Source organism: Cupressus sempervirens, chromosome 6, assembly GCF_028749045.1.
Source record: "Cupressus sempervirens isolate cs-2001-9-10 chromosome 6, ASM2874904v1, whole genome shotgun sequence".
Lineage (NCBI taxonomy): Eukaryota > Viridiplantae > Streptophyta > Pinopsida > Cupressales > Cupressaceae > Cupressus > Cupressus sempervirens.
Window position 1 is genome coordinate 607,823,513 of NC_143123.1, and position 21,353 is coordinate 607,844,865.

The window sequence follows — 21,353 nt, forward strand, 5'->3', positions numbered from 1 at the left end:
AAATGAATTAGGAGAGGGGTTGCATTAGGGAAATTTGAGGTTAAATTATGGCCATCGTAGTAGTTATAATTTTCCCTATTTTGACTTCTAGATGGGCGTCAATTTTAAGATCAGGAACTGATGATGTCAGCATCTTCCAGCCCTCGTATGGAATTAGAAAGATGTCAGGATGATGTCACATGTGTAGACCATACAAAAATATCCATGTGGCCGATGACATGTGCTAACTTGGTCTGGGTGATTAATGGTCTGAAAAATCTACCTTGTGGCCTATGTGACAGTAGACATGGCTGCAGTAGTGATTCAGCAAGTGTCACATGTCTTTATGGATAGTGGAGGAGCTACGTCGAAAGCTTTGGAAACTGCCAGATCTCTGTGAAGCGCTGCTGGAGGTGTATTTAGCGATGCCAAATTTTGATCTAGGGAGCCATCAGGATTATGTTCACATTGCTAGAATATACTCCACATGATTCTAGATGTTGGGGAATTGGTCCCACATTGGGTGGTGTCAAGCAAAAAGTTCTTTTTAAATGTAAACTTCTGCAGGTGATTTAACAAAAGAGGAAGCCCATCAGATTATGGGTTGGTCACCGATGGATTAGAATTCTGTGGACTAGGTGGAATTTAGCCCATGGCCACTAGATTTTGCAAAGAAACAACCAAATTTTAATTGCACAAGCCAAAAATTATAGTGTCGTTAGATGTTGTACGACACTATAATATATGTTGCACGTAGTGATAAGGAATAATGTCCCTACGCAAAAATAAAATAATCTATAAGATGGGGTGTGATGACCTAGTACTGCCAAAATTTTTCTCTGATCAGGCAATAATAATTTTGAAATATTTTTGAAAAATACCAGATAATGATAGAGATGAAAAATAACTTCAGATCTAAAAATTCAATGACATAGATCCGAAAATGACCATACCCAGATTGCAGATCGGGGCCTCTGAGTTTCGATTTGCAAAAACAATTTTTCCTCATGATCAACTTTCACCAAATTTAGGAAAATTTATAGTCGATCTTCACTAAATTGATGTTCTAGATTCAATGGTGAGGTCAGATCTGGCTCTAAATGATCCCAATTTCTACGAATCCTCTGGATTTGTGTTGAGCTGCTGAAGCATAAACTGTCTCAAAATGGCTATATGTAGAGAATATCCCTCAGCTCTGATACCATGTTCGAATTTTTCTTAGGCTAGAATTCACCCAAGAACTAAAGAACTCAACACAAGCACACAGTAGACCAAAATAGACAGAGTATGATTAGAATAATTATATTCATTCAATAACTAGCTGAGAGTACACTAGGAGTGCCTAAATATAAAGGACTTAGGAGAGCTTCTAGAATGCATAGAAGTCAGCATCATGATATGTCATACAACTAGGCACATGTCCACCAAATATGGGTTATCCTTCATTAAGCACAAGATTAAGTGCAATGATGTGAGGATAAGCCTGCAATGGTGTAGCATGCAAATCAGTGATGTAGACAACATGTGCTAAATTGTCATCATGATAACTCAATGAATGATGGATACTCCTATGTTGTAGACACCATGTGCACAATTAGAGTTGCATAACTCAATGAGAGTACACAGACTCCTAAGTGTCTCACCTAAATTAATAATAAAATAGTGCAAAATAATTAAATAATTCATTAACATAAGTAAACTTAAGTAAGCATAATAAGTAAATACTTATTTACACCAACAAAGTCACTTGGTTTATGTAGGTGATAAATATTCTTCCACATGTCTGTAGCATTTCGACTACATGCTCTATATCTTTTCAAAAAATTAATCAAGTATGAAATCTAAGAGTCATCTTGTCTTCATTTTTCTTCATAGACTCTTTTACCTCACCATTGGTGATGCTTGGTAACAATTGCCTCAAGCATTGTTCATAGATATATCTTTATGTCTTCATGGATGAGTCCCATCTTGGCTTCAATCTCTCTAATAGATCATTAGAAATCTGAGAGGCTATCTGATCAGGGGAATACTTCATTTACCCATCTTGGCTAGCACCAATTCTTCAATCTATTTCTTCTTAGCCTCTATCCTAGTCTCATACTTTAATGATTTGAAGTTTGTTATGCCTAAACCTTCTTCTATTTGTTTTAGTCTTTCCTAGAAGGTTAGAGGAGGCTTACTAAACACAACTTCACAACCTTTCTTCATGGGTCTTCTAGTAAACACTTTAATGGATGGCTTGGGTGGCTTGGTGATGATCACCTTTCCTTTCTTCTTCACTAGATCTTCTTCCTTTTTTAACTCATATTCATCCTTTGCTTCTTTAGCATCATCTTCTCCTTTACCCTCGGTCAACAAAAGAGGTGTGCTAGTTTTGAGTTTTTCTATTCTCCTCTTGCTTTTGTTAACTACCTTTGGAAGCTTGATTTTAAGCTCTATTCTTACCTTGGCCTCATCAAATGTTCCAAAGTGTGGTGCCTTTGGATTAACAGGTTCGTTTATCAAGCCTCAATTATGTCTTTTGCTTCATCAATGTTTACCTCACAGGGAAGAGGTTTTACCCATAAAACTCTTGGAATTACTACCTGAATGTAGACTTTGTCATTGTCTATGATGAAACAAACATCATCTTTGTAGTCTTTAACCAATATATTTGAAATCCCAAATTATTTTTCATTTTCTCCTTGAAGGCATACAGTTGTTATCCATTATGCTAACAAAATTCTAACCCATTTCTGCAATATACTCGTTGATCTGATACAAAACTAGCACGTTCTTTCTCCATACGACTGTACCTTTGGAAGGGAAAAACTTTTGAATATAGAAAAATAAACATGTCAACAATGAACTAAATTTACAAGGATTGTTATTGGATGTCCTTATACTTTCTATGTTTTGTTGAACTATTTCAACAAGTCTGCAAGATCATATGACAGATTGTTCTTCACGACTTTGAATGCCAAGTCTACTACTTCACAAAACACACTATTTAGATGACTAGAACTATAGATCTTGTGTGCTATCACATCTATGCCAAATTTCAGTTCTACATCTATTACACTACTAATTTTCATACCTCTACCATCCCACTTGGCTAGGGTGTTCTTCTGTAACTTTGGTAGGCCTAGGGTTTTAGTGGATTTGTCTTTGGTGAGCATGGGGAGACCAGTGATGTGATGATTCATCTTCTTAGTGATCAAAACTACTTTCTGAAGACATAACTTACCATTGTGAACTTGGCTTAGGATGTATCTGATCCATTTGATTTGGAAACTTCATGGTAGGTAGGGAATGTGGGTTAAACCTTTATCTTCCAAGTGCTTATTTTTGGGTTTAAGAACACCATTCACACACAATTCACCTAGGGCATCATCCATCTCTAGGGTCCTAATTTCTTTAATTGCACACTTAAAATGAGTTCAGATACCATTAATGAGTAGTACCTTAGGAGGGATCTATGATTATGCTCCATTTGGATCAAGGGTTTATTGTACTTGACCCTTTCTTTGCCTTGATGCTACTGCTTGATGTTGCAATGGCTACTCAGCAGGTTATGGAAAACTTCAAAAAATTTCCTACAAATTATGCTCAAAATTGATTGATTGCTTTGCAATTCGCTTGATCACAAAAACACTTTGAGATTTTGGTGAAAAATGAATTCAATTTCTTGCCTTTCGATAATGTTTTGCCATTAATGCTTGGGAAAAAAGTAGTTGTGATGACATCATTATGCATAACATGCTATCATCCACTATCTATTCGGATCACCCAGTAAATACTTCATAACTCAGTAGCCAAACATGTGTGACTAGTTACTCCTAACCTTACTCATTAGATTCCATGACCCAACCTTACTTGGTGATAAATGATGCTAATGTTCTGTGATCCCCTTGTATCTTGAATACTGATTTGGATCTTTGCTTCCTTTCAATTTTGTAACTATTTAGATGTGATCATGATAATGTAGTTTGAGTTCTTACCTAAGAACTTAGATTGAAATTGTGGAGTCACCCACTTCTTGAGTGACATTACCAACATTGCCTAGAATAGCTTCCTTGGTGGATTTAGGAATCCATTATTATCTCATTTGCTTTCTGATGTTATCTACTTTTTCTTTATTTTCATCTTCAATTCTACCTATATTCATGCAATTCTTGGCTAGATGACCAAGTTCTATACAAGTGAAACATCTTATGGAGGTATCTCTCTTCCTTGTGTGATGTTTAACATAGTTCATGCCAATGTGTCCATACTCTCCATAGTAATGACATCTACACCAGGTGTTATAGTCCCAACCAAATATTGCTTTCACAATTTGCTCTGCTAGATTGAATGACTTGGTTCTACAATTTGATGCCTTGTGACCTTGTTTCTTGCATTTGTGACATTTTCTTTCAAATTTTGGTTTCTCTTTACATTCATTAGCCTTGTGACCGTGCTGATTACTATTGTAACATTTACCATTGAATTTTGATTTTCCATTTTTCAAACATTTTTTTGATTTATGACCGATCTTACCATAGTGATTGCAAGTAGGTCTTTGATTCCTTTGAGCACCTTATTTGGAGGATTCACCTTCTTTGTATCCAATTCCTTCTTTACCTTTTTGTCTATAGAGATTCTACTCATTTAGTTGATTTCATCATTCTCTCATTTACTTGATTTTTAGCGTTTAGGTCATTTTTCAATCTTTCACTATTTTCTTTTTAGATCTCAACTCACTTCTTATTCTTTCATTGATTTGTCTTTCTAAATTTAGAACATTCCCTAATCTTTAATTGATCTATCTTTGACTCATACTTTCTTCATTTCCATTGGAGATTTGATCTATAAGATATTCATACTGAAGGTATTGGTTTTGGATTTCATTGTTTCTTCCATCCATTTCTTCATTCATCTTGTTCCTTTGCTCGAAGACTTCACATAGCCTTACTAACTGGATTTCTTGCTCTCTTTTCAGCTTTCTTGTATCTTCTTGCAAGGAACCATTATTCTCTAAGAGTTCTTTGATTGCATCATTTTCTTCATCTGAACTACTTGAAGGAAAAATATCTTCAATATTTTCTTAAATGTACTAGTGATCATTCATCTAATTTGTAATTTCCTTCCTTCTTTTTAGGGCTTAGGAAAGTTTCTCTCTAGCTTTCTTGAGTTGTGTACTGGCCATTTCTAACAAATGATAGATTATTCTTCACAATCTTAAATATTTCCAATAAGGGGCACTCCAAAAAAATTGATGAGTGAGTAATAAAAGTAATAAAAAAGTTAATTTTTTTTTTAATATGATAAAAATTTCATCAATAATTAATGTACTCATTTTTTTGGGTCACTAATTGTTAGTGACAGATTTTTCTTGAATATTTCCAACAAGATCATATAATAGATTATTCTACACACCTTTGAATGCCAAGTCTACTACTTCACATGATACACTATTCAGACAACTAGAACTGTATATCTTGTGTGCTATCACATGTATGTCAAATTTCAGTTTTGCATCTATTACACTACTAACTTTCATGCCTCTACCATCCCACTCAGCTAGGTTTTTCTTCTCTAACTCTGCCTGACCTAGGGTTTTAGTAGCTTTGGCTTTGGAGAGAAAAATTTTAAAAATACTTCAAAAGGCTTCCCTAGCTTGAGATGTGTACAATATACAAATTATGCTACCAATGTAGTATTTTTAAGTTAATAATAGTCTCAATCATCTTCAAGCTTGGTCTTCACTTGATAAATTATCTTCTCAGTGATCAAAAATAGTTGCTCAAGCCATAACTAACCACTATGAAATTGACTTAGGATGTATCTTATGCATTTGATTTGGAAACTTTGGGGCAAGTGAGGAATGTGGGTTAAACCCTTATCTTCCAAGTTCTTATGCTTGGGTTTAAGAATACCATTCACACACAATTCACCTAGGGCATCATCCATTTCTAGGGTTTCCATTTCTTGAATTGTACACTAAAAATGAGTCCAGATATCATTAATGAGTAGTACCTTAGGAGGGATCTACGATTGTGCTCCATTTGGATTGAGGGTTTCTGCAATTGCTGGTATAAGTTTGAAATCTTGTGGTATCCATTTGACTCCTTGAGCCAACATTTTTTACTCTTTCTTTTCCTTGTTACTACTGCTTGATGCTATAATGACTACTCAATAGGCTATGGAAAATGTCAGAATTTTATTGCAATTTTTTCTCGAAATTGCTTGATCACTCTACAATTCGCTTAATCACAACAACACTTTAAAATTTTGGTGAAAAATGAATTAAAATTTTTGCTTTTGATAACATTTTTCCATTAATGCTTGGTATGAAAGTAGCTATGATGACATCATTATGGTTGACATGTTGTCATCCACTCTCTGTTCAGATCGCTCAGTGAATACTTCATAATTCGATAACCAAACATGTATGACTAGTTACTCTCGACCTTACTTGGTAGAGTCCATGACCCAACCTTTCTTGGTGATAACTGATACTAATTTTTTGTGATCCTTGTATATCTTGAATACTTATTTGGATCTTTTCTTCCTTTCAATTTTGAAACTATTTAGATGTGATCACGATAACATAGTTCTAGTTCTTACTTAATAACTTAGTTGGAAATGGTCGAGTTAACCACTTCTTGAGTGACATGACCATCATTGCTTGGACTAGCTTCCTCAGTGTATTTAGGAATCCATTGCTACCTCATTTTCTTTTTGATGTTATCTACTTTTTCTTTCTTTTCATCTTCAATTCTGCCTGTATTCATGCAATTCTTGGCTAGATGACCAAGTTCTATACAAGTGAAACATCTTATGGTGGTGTCTCCTTTCCTTGTGTGATGTTGAACACAATTCATGCCAATATGTCCTTACTCTCCATAATAATGACATTTGCACCAAGTGTTATAGTCCTAAGCAAATATTGGTTTCACCATTTTATTTGTTGGATTGAATTACTTGGTTCTAATTGATGCCTTGTGACCTTGTTTCTTGTGTTTGTGACATTTGCCTTCAAATTTTGGTTTCTCTTTACATTCATTAGCCTTGTGACCATGCTGATTGCAATTGTAACATTTACCATTGAATTTTTATTTTCCATTCCTCCAACATTTGTTTGATGTATGACTTTTCTTACCAAAGTGATTGCAGGTAGGTCTTTGATTCCTTTGAGCACCTTGTTTGGAGGATTCACCTTCTTCTTTGTATCCAATTCCTACTTTAACTTTTCGTCTATAGAGATTCTACTCATTTAGTTAATTCATGTCTGATTGGAATTTCACCATTCTCTCATTGACTTGTTTTTCAATGTTTAGGTCATTTTTCAATCTTTCACTAATTTTCTTTTTAGATCTCAGCTTACTTCTTATTCTTTCATTGATTTGTCTTTCTAAATTTAGATCATTCCTTAATCTTTCATTGATCTATCTTTGAGTCATAATTTCTTCATTTGTATTGGAGATTTGATCTATAAGATTTTCATGCTGAAGGGATTGGTTTTGGATCTCATTGTTTCTTCCATCCAAATATTCTTTCACCTTGTTCCTTTGATCCAAGATTTCACATAGTCTTACTGACTGAATTTCTTGTTCTCTTTTGAGTTTTCTTATTTCTTCTTGTAGGGAACCATTCTTCTCTAAGAGTTCTTTGATTACATCATTTTCTTCATCTAAATTGTTTGAAGGGAAAAGATCTTCAATCTTTTCTTCAATGTATTGTTGATCATTCATTTGATTTGCGAGTTCTTTCCTTATTTTCAGAGATTGGGAGAGTTTCTCCTTAGCTTTCTTGAGTTGTGCAATGACAATTTCTAGATCTAGCTTTTCATTGTCAATTGCTTTATCAAGTCTAAAAATCTCCATTGTACTTGATCTTTGCTAAAGCTATCAAGCTTTATCCTAAGAATCGCAATGCTTTGATACCAATTGTTGGAAATATTCAAGACTATGCTAGGTTACTAAGAGGTGAGGGGTGAATCAGTAACCATAAATTTAGATCTTAATTGCAATAATCTAGTGATCATTTAATTCATTAAGTTAGATCTAATTGTATGCAAGAGAAACTAGAAACATAAAAATTGACGGCACATGAACACAATAATTTGGTGACCCAGAAACCTTCCAAATAGAAAGTAAAACTAGCGTGGGGATGATACCCAAAAAACTTCAATACTGTAGCATAAAGTTGGCCTGTTAAGGCTTATAATTATCACTTCTGATGATCCACCCTATTAGGAGCTATTAGGACTACTAGGTCGACCTTGTTAGAGGATTTACAACATTACAATGAAGTATGCACTCGGTAAAGAGATTTCACAAAAGATTGTTAAGTCTACATTGTTAGAGGATTTTGGACTAGTTCACCTATTAGAATGAAATAGTGGATCTCTGACTTACAACTAATTTGCTGATAGAGATTATTTTGATGTACTAATCACCTTTCTGTGACAGATATATCTCTACTGCTCCTTTTTTATATGGCCTTACAATACACTAGCTACTCATTCACATTCACATGCTTCCTATATTATACATTCTCACTTTTCATTCATGCATGCACACATATGTCGATATGGATATGATACAATAAAATACATACATACATACATATATACATATACATATATATATATATATATATATATATATATATATATATATATATCCAATTTACAAAATTACAAAGTTAGCCAATATGAAGAGACTCAAGTTCTCAAGACTAACTTGGTGAAGTTCTGATACACAACATCCACTATCATTACTCAAAATCATCATGCATTTGATAGAAGTAGAAGCTCGGTCCATACTAATCATCTACGAGTAGTCTCAAACTCTGTCTACACTGGCAACTCAGTAGATATTGTGCAACTTGGTAGAAACTGAATTCCATGTTTACCATGCCTAAACTCATTAAACATGAATCATATCATCACTTGGTTAACACTAAATTTGCTTCACAACAATTGATGACTCAGTAGAAACTACAAAGCTTGGTAACTATTGAGCTGCTTGGTAAGAACTATAAGACTTCACACTACCTAAATTTACTTGGTAACCACTGGAATGCTCGGTAGGAACTGTGAAGCTTGGTAACCACTAAATTACATGGAAAACACTATAAAATTTTAATGAGCTTGATAAGAAACCAAAATTTGAATAAGTGTTGTCACTAATAACAAACTTGACTTAATGTCAACACCCCTATCATTCCCAAAGCTAGTTTCTTTGCATAGTTAGCCCTAAAGTGAAGAATTTTAAGAAATGATAAAATCTCCAAATTGAACATTGCACAACCTTTCCAATGTGTTCTTTGCGATTGAACATTAGAATGGTTCAAATCATGTTTTCTAGTAGTGTTATTTTATGCAAGAATGTTGGTCTCATATTCTCTAGAAACTCAATATCTATATTCCTCTTCCTTCTACACTATGGGATGTGTTTCAAAGCTAACTAACTATATACCCTCATTCTTTCTATTTGTGCATTTGGATCTACACCCCTATTACAATTTTATGGGTTATATGATAGAAAATAAACACATGTATTTTTAGGAAAGTCTCTTCACCCCTACATGTGGTCCTAAAAAATATTGAATCTTTTGTTGCTGAGGTTGTTGCATCACATGCTAGAAACACATAAAAACACCTTATTATCTCTGCCTGGGAAATTAATTTAGCCAATAGGTGGGAGGGTCTCCATCCCTTCAAAACTTCTCAATATACCTATCTTCTATATAGTAAAGCATAGAACATGTTTGAAATGGTCTCTGTGGGTTGAAAATGCCATTCAACTAAACTTTTATGGATTCTCTACATGGTAACACTCGCACATCAGACATCATGATGTATTAAGAGATCATAAGGGGAAGTAATTATTATTTTTGCACAACCATCCCTAATAGAACAAACAACATGTCTGAAGCTCAGACTATGTTCCATGGTTTATTGATGGTGAAGAAATTGAAGATTGAGAATCTACAAATTGAAGGTAGTTTAGTAGTTATTTTGAATGTAGTTCAATGGTTATTTTGGATACATGTATAAATAGCTCAAAAAGTAGCTAGATGAATGCCTACATTGTTCATTTTCCTTGGGTTGTGATGGAATCATTCGTTTTAATGTCACTTTCTTAGACACACCAAAAAGTTAATAAAAAATGTGAAATGATCCTTTTGCTACATCAAAATTCCACACTTTCAACATTTACAATACAAATGAAGATCAATTACTGCATCATCACCAACAACTCACACTAAACTGTGGTGTCGAGTTACACATGGCATCTACGTCATTGCCAACAACTCCTATTATATGATGGTGCCGAGTCACACATGGCATCATGGAAATCATCTTCCACATGAAGATTGAATTACTCTAACTAGTCACACTAATACATTAGACCTCAATTTGCGATGGCAAGAAAAGGCAATGTGTTTTTGGCTTTTTTTTTTCAATTTTAGCCCGATTCTGTCGCAATTGCGATGATAGGCATCGCAATTGCAACGCTAGCGAGATATAAGAGAAAAAAAGAAGCAAAAAACCCTCATTTGCATGAAATCGTGTGACACAGGGTTCTTGTGAAAGGAAAGGCACACGCGCGAGAGATCACTTCGATAGCATTGAAAGGGTCAGGGCATTGAAAATTCATGCATATACATGGAAAATGTAAGTAGCATTGAAAATGGAAACCTCACAAGTATACTGCAGTTGCACAGAGTATTCTCATTTGTAGAGAATCTAATTGCACAGTGATTAATAGCTTCTTCTTGCCATGAGAAAATAGGTTTAAACTAATTCATTATGCACTGGAATGGCTCACATTTACTACAAAATTTTGGGTATAGAGGATTTTGTTTTTAAGATTTGGCAACATCTATAAATTATAGACAAATAAGGTTATTTTTGGGAAAAATAAGGATGTATGTAGTAATAAATGTGCCCTCCCTAACAATATATTCGGCCGGCCGCAGATTATTGGTTGGGCCATCCTTCACCTCCAGGCAAGTGAGTGAAGTCCCCAACTTCCCCCTACCCCCGCCCCCCTATATTGAAAGGGGCCAGGGTAAGGGCCCCAGGCAAGACAGTTTGTTCCTAGATCAGTCTTTTCGGAATGAACTCCCTCCCCAACTGCCAGACTGGGCGGCCTAGTAGAAATGTTTTCCGAAGTAATTTGGCTACAATTATAAATGTATCAAATAATTTTTTAGTTTTTTCCTACAGTCATGTTTACAATATACGGTGAATCTTGGATTATTGCTTCTACAATTTCATGTAAGCATGACACGAAGCAGAATTAATATACAACTATTGGAGACAACATAATCTTCCACTCATGCAATTTTGTAGCTAACAATATTGCTAAGAAATGAACTCAATAGATTACAAGATCAATTAGGTCACAAAGAGAAAAGATCTGAAGCATGCTGCACTTTCCTCTTATATTTCAACAAATATAAACACATAAAACTTATATGTCCTTGGAAAAATCTCATGTGTTCCTTTAAGTCAAAAGGCCAAAGTGTTGTATCTAAACCTATTGTCCATAGCTACTAATTATGAAAGTAATGAAAATAGGAATATGTTAAGTCACAATTAACTACTTATCCAATCCTATTGGGAGAGTTTGGGAGCCTCAAAAAGAAGACAAGAAAAAAGGCTTGGTTACAAAGACTGTTGGTTTTAATGTCCCAAAATATTCGAAACCCATGAAATCTATATCAAGGGGAGATATAAGTGTATCTCATGTTGAGATTACAAATGTTGATAATAGAAAGTTCAAACATCTAACCAACCCAAAAGCAACATGTACTAAATCTAATAATATTCAAATTTGCTCCTGCTGTGTACATCAAAGTCATCTTCAAGCTCTATAAGGCATATGAAGTTTGGTTGGATAAACCATTCGTAGTGGATATCCAAGGTTGATTTACCACCCAGATCTTGTGAGAGTTCAATCTACTTTGGATGGTGAAAAATGTGCCTACTACAATGGTGATGATGTTACTCAATATTCTTCTAATGTCGGTAGATCTCATTTAGCCTACATTAACTAGAGTTAATATTGATACTTATAACATGTCACTGACAACATTTGATACACATTCAATTGTTACAATATGATGATGTTGGTTCTTGTTAATTTACTCCAATTATTTAAGGCTATTTAGATAACTTGTGTGGCAAATTTAACTGGAGACATGTCCCTCCATAACATACTGATTGTACCCAATTTGTGATTTTTGATATTTTCTTCACTGATAATACATATTTACTCTAGAATCATGCTGGCTACTCATACTGGATAATGATGTTTGGTCATTTTTTCAAATTGCAGCAATGGGCAAAACTAGTCCTTGATTGAGATTTATCAAAATAACAAGCTCATTATGAAAAGTTGAGATCTGTCGGAACCAATCTCATATCAAGTTTGAGACTTTTCAATGTCATGAGCTTATTATCAAAATTTGGATCAAGTTTGAGACTTTTTAATGTCACGAGCTTATTATCAAAATTTTCAACATGCGAAAACAATAAGATCAATATCTAAGTTTGAACCCTATCAAGACAACTGAATTAGTCCATGCAAGTTTAAGTTGCCATACTAATAGACCTATTAGCCTTCAAATCAGCAAGCAAATGTTTCCACCAAATACCAGGCCAAGAGAAGTTTAAGTAATTCAAAAATATTTCTTAATGTCATTATAGCTGATGTTAATGTGTCAATAACCAAGGTTAGCTCATATACAAGCCTTGTAAACAATTTTTCAGTTATTAATGAATATAGTAGTTAAACCATCCTGTTGCCTAAAAATGTAATCACTTTTTCTATTAGGAATAATTTTGACATTTGATCAAATCTATTTTTACTATTCCTGGCCTATTGGTCCTAGCATAAAGTGTGATATAGCTTCACTGATGGTATTTCTTATATGAAATGAGGATCATGTCTGGAAAAATAGAAGTCCTTACAAAAAAAGAAAGAGAAAATTTAATGACATACGAAAAGCTAAAACTCACTCCTCGTATCTTTTCTTGAAATGAGTAATTGACATCGTTTCCAGGTATGTATCAGCCACCAAACCTGATCGCATGGATCGAAAGCCTATGTAAGGCATAGGAAGAAATATTCCAGAGATCTCCACAAGATCACTTGGCCCAACCTGGTCAAAATAAAATCTAGTTATGACAAAATTATATATATGTTATCAACTTGACTTTTCTATTAAAGGCTCTCATGTTGAATTGAAAGCCAGGTAAAGAATAAGATATTATACACTATTTTGTTGGTACCCTGTGTAGCACAACAAACTTGTCCTTACTATAAGAAATTTTTCTTTTCTTTTGTTTCATAGTAGATCTTCTGCTTGCATGGAGGTCTCTCCCCATCATTGGACACACTTGATAACATTCGAGATTTGGATCAAATACAGGAAGTGCATCTGTACACATAAGTATAAAATTCTTCTTTTCCCGCAACACATATAACAAAAATTTTAAGTGCTTGCAAGGTATATACTTATGAATAAATATTACATCCTGATTTAAATGTATGAAAACAATTTTCATTCCTTTTAAGCTTCATTCATCTTGAGGTGCAATTCACAAACTCAAGAATAGTGGCTTTTTTTCTTCAGGATACCTTTAGGGGAAGAGTATGTAAATACCCCCTCATGTTTGGAGTCCAGTTTAGAGGAGATGGCTATTTACACTGCTAAGGTTTGTTGAATCTAATTTTGAATAACATTGCTTGCTATTGTTGAATCTAATCTAATGTATATTTTAACTAGACTTGTATCTTATATGTTTTGAAATTTTTGTTAGGCCTTGTAGTTTGTATAATTTGATTGCTGGAGAGCTTCTACAGCTAAGCAAGAAGGCTGTTGCACGAGTTATAGCCGTGCGCTCGGGTATGAAAATTGTTTTTTTTTAATTCTAATGTATATTCTAACTAGACTTTTAGCTTATATGTTTCAAAATTTCTTTTAGTGGCTTAATGTTGTAAGGTCTCTTGAAATAAGACCCTCAGGCGGTTGGTCAAAGTTTTACAAATAATCTTAGGAATAAAGTCAAAGAAAGTATTTTTAAAATATTAAAGTATTTAGCTAGGTCTAAGAAGATTTGTGTACTTTTGACAATTTTTCTTAGTTTTTGAAAGTTTCAGTAGACCGAAGTTTTCATAGCCCGATTTTTGCTTCCTGCAAAGAATGATCATGTAAGATAATATAAGTGAAGAAAAAAATAGGGAGATAATCGCTAGATTGTGGTCTAACTTGAAAAGAAAAGGTGATGGAAAATGTTATTGTCCTTGCAATATTTGTAAGGGCTTAAACCGTAGAAGACTGCTAATCAAAACAGTTAAGAGACATTGTAGGGAGAATGGTCACATTGAAGGGGGGCATGACTATCATCCACTGGTAAGTCGTTCATTATATCATTTTAACAATTTATATACATATGAAATCACTTGATGATGAGTTGATGATCATGGTTTATTTATGTTAATCAATTTTATATAGGTTGATCTTCCCAGGGAAGTACATGATATGAACCACAACAATCCGAAGAATATGGTTTTCAAAGTGGAGGAACATGGAGGTGCAAATATCCAACGTGAAGATAATGATCCCATGGAAGATGACGATCATGCGCCAGAAAACATAATTAAAGAGGATGGTATAAATACATTGATCCATGACACATCTAGTCCAAGCGTATCTGATCATGATGATGATGATACCCTCGATGTACCTCTACTTCAGAAGGCATACGAGCCCCTATACAAAGAATCCCAAACAACTCTTCTCTCTGCTATATTGTTGTTGTTGAACTTGAAGGTTATGCATGGTTTATCCAACATAACAATGTCACGTATGTTAAGGTATGTCATATATGTCTTTATAGTTAAGAAAGGGTGAATAATGTACCACTAATATTGTTTATATTAACAACTTATATTTTTTTGTTGTAGATTGATAGGCGAGTTTTTGTTACCATCATCAAATATTCTACCTCACTCATATCGAGAATTAACTATTGTTATGAAAGATATTGGAATGGAGTATGAAGCAATACATGCTTGTCCCAATGATCATATTATATATTATAAAGAACATGAATTTGCAACACAATGCCCTGTATGCCATACGAGTAGATATCGAACAAATCGACTAACAAAAAAGGTGCCTCAAAAGGTTCTTTGTTACATCCCCATTATTCCATGGATGCGACAATTATTCAAGTGTAGTAGCTTGGCTCAATTTATGGATTATCATGCACGCAATATAAGTTGAGATGACATTATTCGAATCCCTACAGATGGTTCGGCATTTATGAACATAGAGGAAAAATGGCAACACTTCAAAGAAGAACCTCGTAATCTCAGGCTTTCATTGGCAGCAGACGGTGTCAATCCATTTGGAGAGATGAGATCTGTTTACTCGGTGTGGCCTATTTTTGTTATCAACAATAACATTCCTCCGTGGATGTCAATAAAGAGGGAGCACATTATTTTGGCAATGATTGTTCCAGGTATCTTATCATTTGATAGTTATTAATTTACACATACTTACAAATCTTGCAGTAAAATGGTCACAATAACTATGTAATGTTACTGTTCATTCAAGTAGGTAAATATCAAGTAAAAGATATGAATGTATATATTGAGCCTCTTATTGACGAGTTGGTGGAGTTATGGAATGGTGTCACTATGTATGACGTGTCTAGACCAATACGACAAAGAAAATTTCAATTCCATGCAATACTTGCATGGACAATACATGATGCCCTAGGGCTAACACATTTTTGTGGTATGTTATAGTGAATTCAAGTTGCGCACAATAATTCTAATTATAAAAATCAACATATTTAATAATCCAATTACATCATTATCTTGTAGTTCTTCAAACAAAGGGAAAATTTGCATGTCTAGTTTGTGGTCCAAAGATGAAATCTCATCATTCAAAATTTTTAGGAAAGTAGGTGTTTGATGAGTGTAGACACTTCCTCCACAGGAATCATAAGTATCGAAGTATGAAAAAACATATTTTCAATGGGAAAGAAGAGACTACATCAAAGCCACGAAGAATGACACTTCACCTATGGAAGTTGGAATATTATAGAATTAATCATCGAGGTAATGCCGTTCCACCGAATGGTTTATGTTTGTAATTTATATATTTCTATTGTGATTTTTGTTGACTAATTGTGTAATTGATGATCGTGAAGGTCGTCAAGGCAATACTGACAACCTTCCAAAGGGACTAAAAAGCTATCCCAGACAATTTAGTAGGTTGCCCTACTACGAGCACTTACAAATTGTGCATTTGTTTGATACTATGCATATTGGAAAGAATATAATACAGACATTGTGGAAAATATTGGATGGAAGGCGTGACAAAGAAAAAATTGTCAAAATTTGTAATGACATACATGAATCCAATCATGCATTGAAAAATTTCATTCACTCAAATAGCAATAGAGATTAGATTAATATAAGTGCCCTTCCATGGTTATTAACGAAGCAACAAAGTGATGCCATAAAAGAAGTCATACGAAAAATGTGATTTCCCACAGGATTTGCTGCAAACATAAACAATCTCATATAAAAAAAAAGTGAATTTGGGCCAGGGGTCAAAACGCATGATTGGCATACTTTCATCAAGGTAAGTTATGTTCTTCTGTATTTACAATATATTCATAAACTATGTAAATTGTTCGTTATGTTATGTTAGAAAACAATGAAATGATTGGTTTATAATTACTGCAGTACGTGCTTCCTCTATCTCTCCCAGAGCACTTCAACAATAACATCAAACAAGTGATATACAATCTTAGAAAATATATGAGGTAAGCAGTAATATCTGTTCAATTTGTTGTATATATTTATTATATTCATGATTTCTTTTTCTTGCTATGTAATCTATTGTATATTATTTTGTAAAGTCTCATATCTATATATTTTTTGTGACTTGAATCTCTTAATGTAGGTGGTTGTCATATAAAGAAATCCATAAAGAAGATATAAACTATTGGAAGAGAAGAATTCCTCATTTACTATGTGAAATGCAAAAGTGTCTACCTCCAACTTTTTTCAATGCACAGGAACACTACCTCATACACCTAGTTGAGGAGATTGAATTGTGTGGACCTGTACACACTAGGTCAATGTGGATGGTTGAGAGGCATTTGAAATATTTGAAGGCTTTGGTTCGACAAAGAGCACATCCTGAGGGTTCTATGGTAGAGGGATATATGGTATACCAGACTATGGTGTACATTACTGAATATCTTCCTAAGTTTGCATCAAATATCCATGTAGATCACATTTGGGATCTCGAGCCTTTTAAAAAATTAGAAGGGGAGTACTTGATGGGGAAAGGTACATTGAGGAAAGTGAGAGGTTATAAATTATAAGATGTTATTGTAATAAATTATTTCTTAATCTTCAAAATAAATCGGTTGTAAGTTGTATATATTTTTTTTTGTACAGGTGCTCGAGAGGGAGATGCACTACATTTGTATATTGCAAACAATCTTGATTGGATGATGGTATGGATTGAACGATGTCAACATTCTGGTCGCACATTAACATGGGAAGGTGTATCTTTATTGGTTAAAGAAGCTCATCGTAATGGAGATTCCAATGTTATGCAAAGGGAAATAGATTTAGCACATGGTTCAAGAGATTTCCAGGTACATAAAAATTTATTAATCACCCGTATGTTTATCAACTCACGATACAATAATTTTGATATGTTTCACATATTATTGCAGGTTAAACACCACAAGGCTATGTTCTGTAATGGTTAGAAATTTTGCGTCAAAGTGTTGGATGACACGAAGAAAACTTGTGATTCAGGAATAACTGCAGTCTTTCAAGTGAGTAATATTTCATCTAGAAATGACTTACATCCTCAAGAGTCTGAAAATCAATACTATGGCATTTTGGATGAGATAATTGAGTGTGACTTTAGTTCCTTCAAATTAGTACTCTTCATTTTCAAATGGTACGGGCTACGACTTAATCCAAATGATCCTAATAGAACTGTTATTGAACATGATAATGGATTTACAATGCTTAATACAAGGTCGTTTGAGCCAGTTGGGGATGAGCCTTATGTTCTTCCAAGCCAATGTGAGCAGGTATTTTACTCAGAGGTTCCACATAAACTGGGTTGGTCATTTGTTGTTAGACATGAACCGAGAGGAAGGCCAATAAAGTATAATGCGATGGAAGAAGAAGATACTGAAGAAGTAGAAGATGATGTAGATGGTGATCACGATCGACAGTTATTGGATGATGTCCCTGACACAAATTTTTGTGAAGAAGAAGAAGAAGATGATGACGATGATGCTGCTACTGATGATGATGATGAAGATGATGTTGATGTTGATGATGATGTTGATGATGACGATGACGAAAACAATGACGACGACGACGATGGCGAGGAGGATGATGACGACGACGATGACAATGACAACAACGATGATGGTGAGGAGGATGATGATGACGACGACGATGATGATGACAAGGATGATGATGATGATGATGATGATGATGATGATGATGATGACGATGAGGATGATGATGATGGAATTTAGAGGTATGCTATCAATCCTTAATCTATTTAATATTCATTTCTTGATAGAAATATATTTGTCTTATATATATGGTTACATAGTTTATTCATTATCTATTTAAAAGCTACAAGTTTCAACTACAAATAGAATACTACTAATCTAAATTAACTATTAATCTAAATTAATTAAATAAAACTATTTAAAACACATATTGATGCATGAATGTATTGAGTCTTATTTTCTTTTAGGTCAAAAGCATTTGTAAGTGTTTAGTTTAGAAAAAGGAATTCATTAAATATCTATAAAAGGGAGTTGTACCTAGAATAAAATTCATAGGGGAAACATAATATAAGTGCTTACCCAATTTGCTGGTTAATAATTCAAGTATCTCTAACATTTCATTTTAGAATAGGAATAATATTGTATCAGTATGTTGATTTACAGACTAAAAATAGAAAACTTATTTCAGTACATGTATTTGGATCTATGGGATTTACACGGTAAGTAAAAAGAAACCAGTAATCCATTTTAAAATTATTATAATGGGTTTTGGAAGAAATTGCAGTTATCTTAATTAATATAAAATATCTAAATGAATTTCAAAATGTTATGCAAGTGGCTTTATTCTAGGTGTTTCCTCCACCTCCACACACATCAAAAAACTTCAAATAGCATGTCCCCAAGATGACTAAGCCCTCAACTCATCAGCTGATACAAAAACCCAGTTTTAGCCCTTCACTAGGCCTACTTCCCTAGTGGGCTTATAATGTGAGCCTGATTTAAGTGTTTTATTCTGTACCTTTTAATGTTTTTAATTTTTATGTGATGCTAATGATGGATGTGATTATGATTATGATGTGATTATGCTCACGATAATTGAATTACATTTGCAAGAAATTGAACCGCTTTCAGGAGCATCCCGCACAGTCTCATGGATCGATAGGTATAAGTCAATACTCCTTATAGACAGTCTATTTAATACACTTATCAATAGTAAGATTGATGTCTTCTAAGATCTCTCCCATTTTCAAGTACCAGTGAATAGGTATTTGTTAGAAGTGTCTTCCTTGAGTGAGGGAAATATAGGAATAGAAGAGGAAAGTGAGACATGTAGTTTATCTAGAATAGGGAGATTAACTAGAGGTCAAAGGACTAAAAGGAAATTGAATAAATGTATGAAATTTTTCCTTGCTCAAGGGGGGTCATGTTCTTATGATGATGAGATGGAAGGCAACATCGAGGTGCCCTTGAGGTACCAACATCTACAAAAACATTGGGTACCCAAGGAACTTCCTCCAATAAACACTGATTTTTGTGTTAACGAGAGGATATATCGCATAGCACCATCATCACTACATGGTTTGGGCCTATTTTCTATGGACGGCATAAAGGTGTCTTACAAAAAAGTTTTTGAATTGATGGAGTATGTTGGACCATGTTACGATTACAAAAGTTGGATGCATATTGTTAAATATAAAAAAAGTATGTGTAGGTATGCCCTCTCCGCAAATTATATACAATAGCAAGACAATAATCAAAGTAAAAGTGTGGCTATATACATTGATGGAAGGCCAAAAGCAACAGGGAATATTGCAGGTTTTATAAATAGTACATGACCTGGGCCAACTATAAAGCAACCCAATTGCATATTTGAGGCGCACGAGGGAAATCGTGTATTCATTTGTACGATAAAATCAATACGTGCAGGGGAAGAGCTTCTTATTGATTACAATTTGAACTGCATAGATACAAATGAGGCTACTATCATGGGGGTGGTACATACTATTAAACCAACTTCTAATCAATGACTCCAACATACCATTTAGTCAATAAATTTTTGGCTAACATTTTTATACTTCATCTTTGACACAAGGGCACAATATGGAGCAACCGCCCAGAGGGGATGCTGACGATGCTCCCAGATCATCTACACATGAGCAGGTAAAACTCATTTGTAATTGTGAAAACTAGATAGAAGCAAAATGTTATTTTTTTAATGTTGTTTTCTTTATTATTTTGGAGTAATTTTAATAATAGTAATACTATTGTTGTCACAGAGGGCTAGTGGTTGGAGGGAGGGAAAGGAACCTGTAGTCCCTCAGTAGGCCCCCCCTGAGGAGGACCCTTTCTATATCGATTTAGCAGAGACCGATGACCCGATCGGTTCAATTAAAATTAATTTAAAGAAAATTAGCAAAGAAATTCTACGTTTGGCAACCATAAAGCCTATGACTCAACAAATAAAAGATAGGGCATCTGAATTGTTGCACACCTCTGAGTCCTTAAAAGTAAGTATTAATGAAATTTTTAATTATAACAAGAGTTCAATAATGGTTTTTATGTTATGCTCTTTTATGGCATTAATTAAAATATGGATGCATTGTCTTTACAGAGTTTTTTGCTTGGTTTCGAGCCCCGTACCCATGATAAGGGTGCTGCACGTGGTTTAGGTGATAAGGGTGCTGCACGTGGTTTAGGTAGGTCGCATGTTCCATTCCCCACTTCTTTTTTCCACTGAATATATATAGGAATGATCATAATCATTGACAATACATGCTCGAACAATCCTTTTTTTTAATGCTCTAACAATCTTGTCCATGCTAGTCCACGCGTTCTATATTTATGCATGCTCTAACAATTTTATTCTTCAGCTTCACATCAATTGAATCCTATGATGATGCCACCTCCATTCAAAACAACCACAAATCTCTTTTTGACTGGTGAGTCAACAACATGCAGCTTACATGCATCGACTGTTGCACCATCTGCTGGTACACAAATCCCTCTTTTTCTCTCTTATGACAGCAACAAA

At 34.3% G+C, this 21,353-nt stretch overlaps 1 protein-coding gene across 1 annotated transcript in view; it reads left to right on the top strand.

Annotated features, from left to right (window-relative positions):
- The first annotated feature begins 286 nt into the window (after positions 1-286).
- Positions 287-21,353, top strand: part of LOC149553708 (threonine--tRNA ligase, chloroplastic/mitochondrial 2-like) — a 29,154-nt gene continuing 8,087 nt past the window's right edge. Inside the window, exons 1-2 of the mRNA XM_089790370.1 lie at positions 287-375; positions 477-546. Coding sequence (XP_089646496.1) covers positions 287-375; positions 477-546 — 159 coding nt within the window. The remainder of the gene's footprint in view (positions 376-476; positions 547-21,353) is intronic.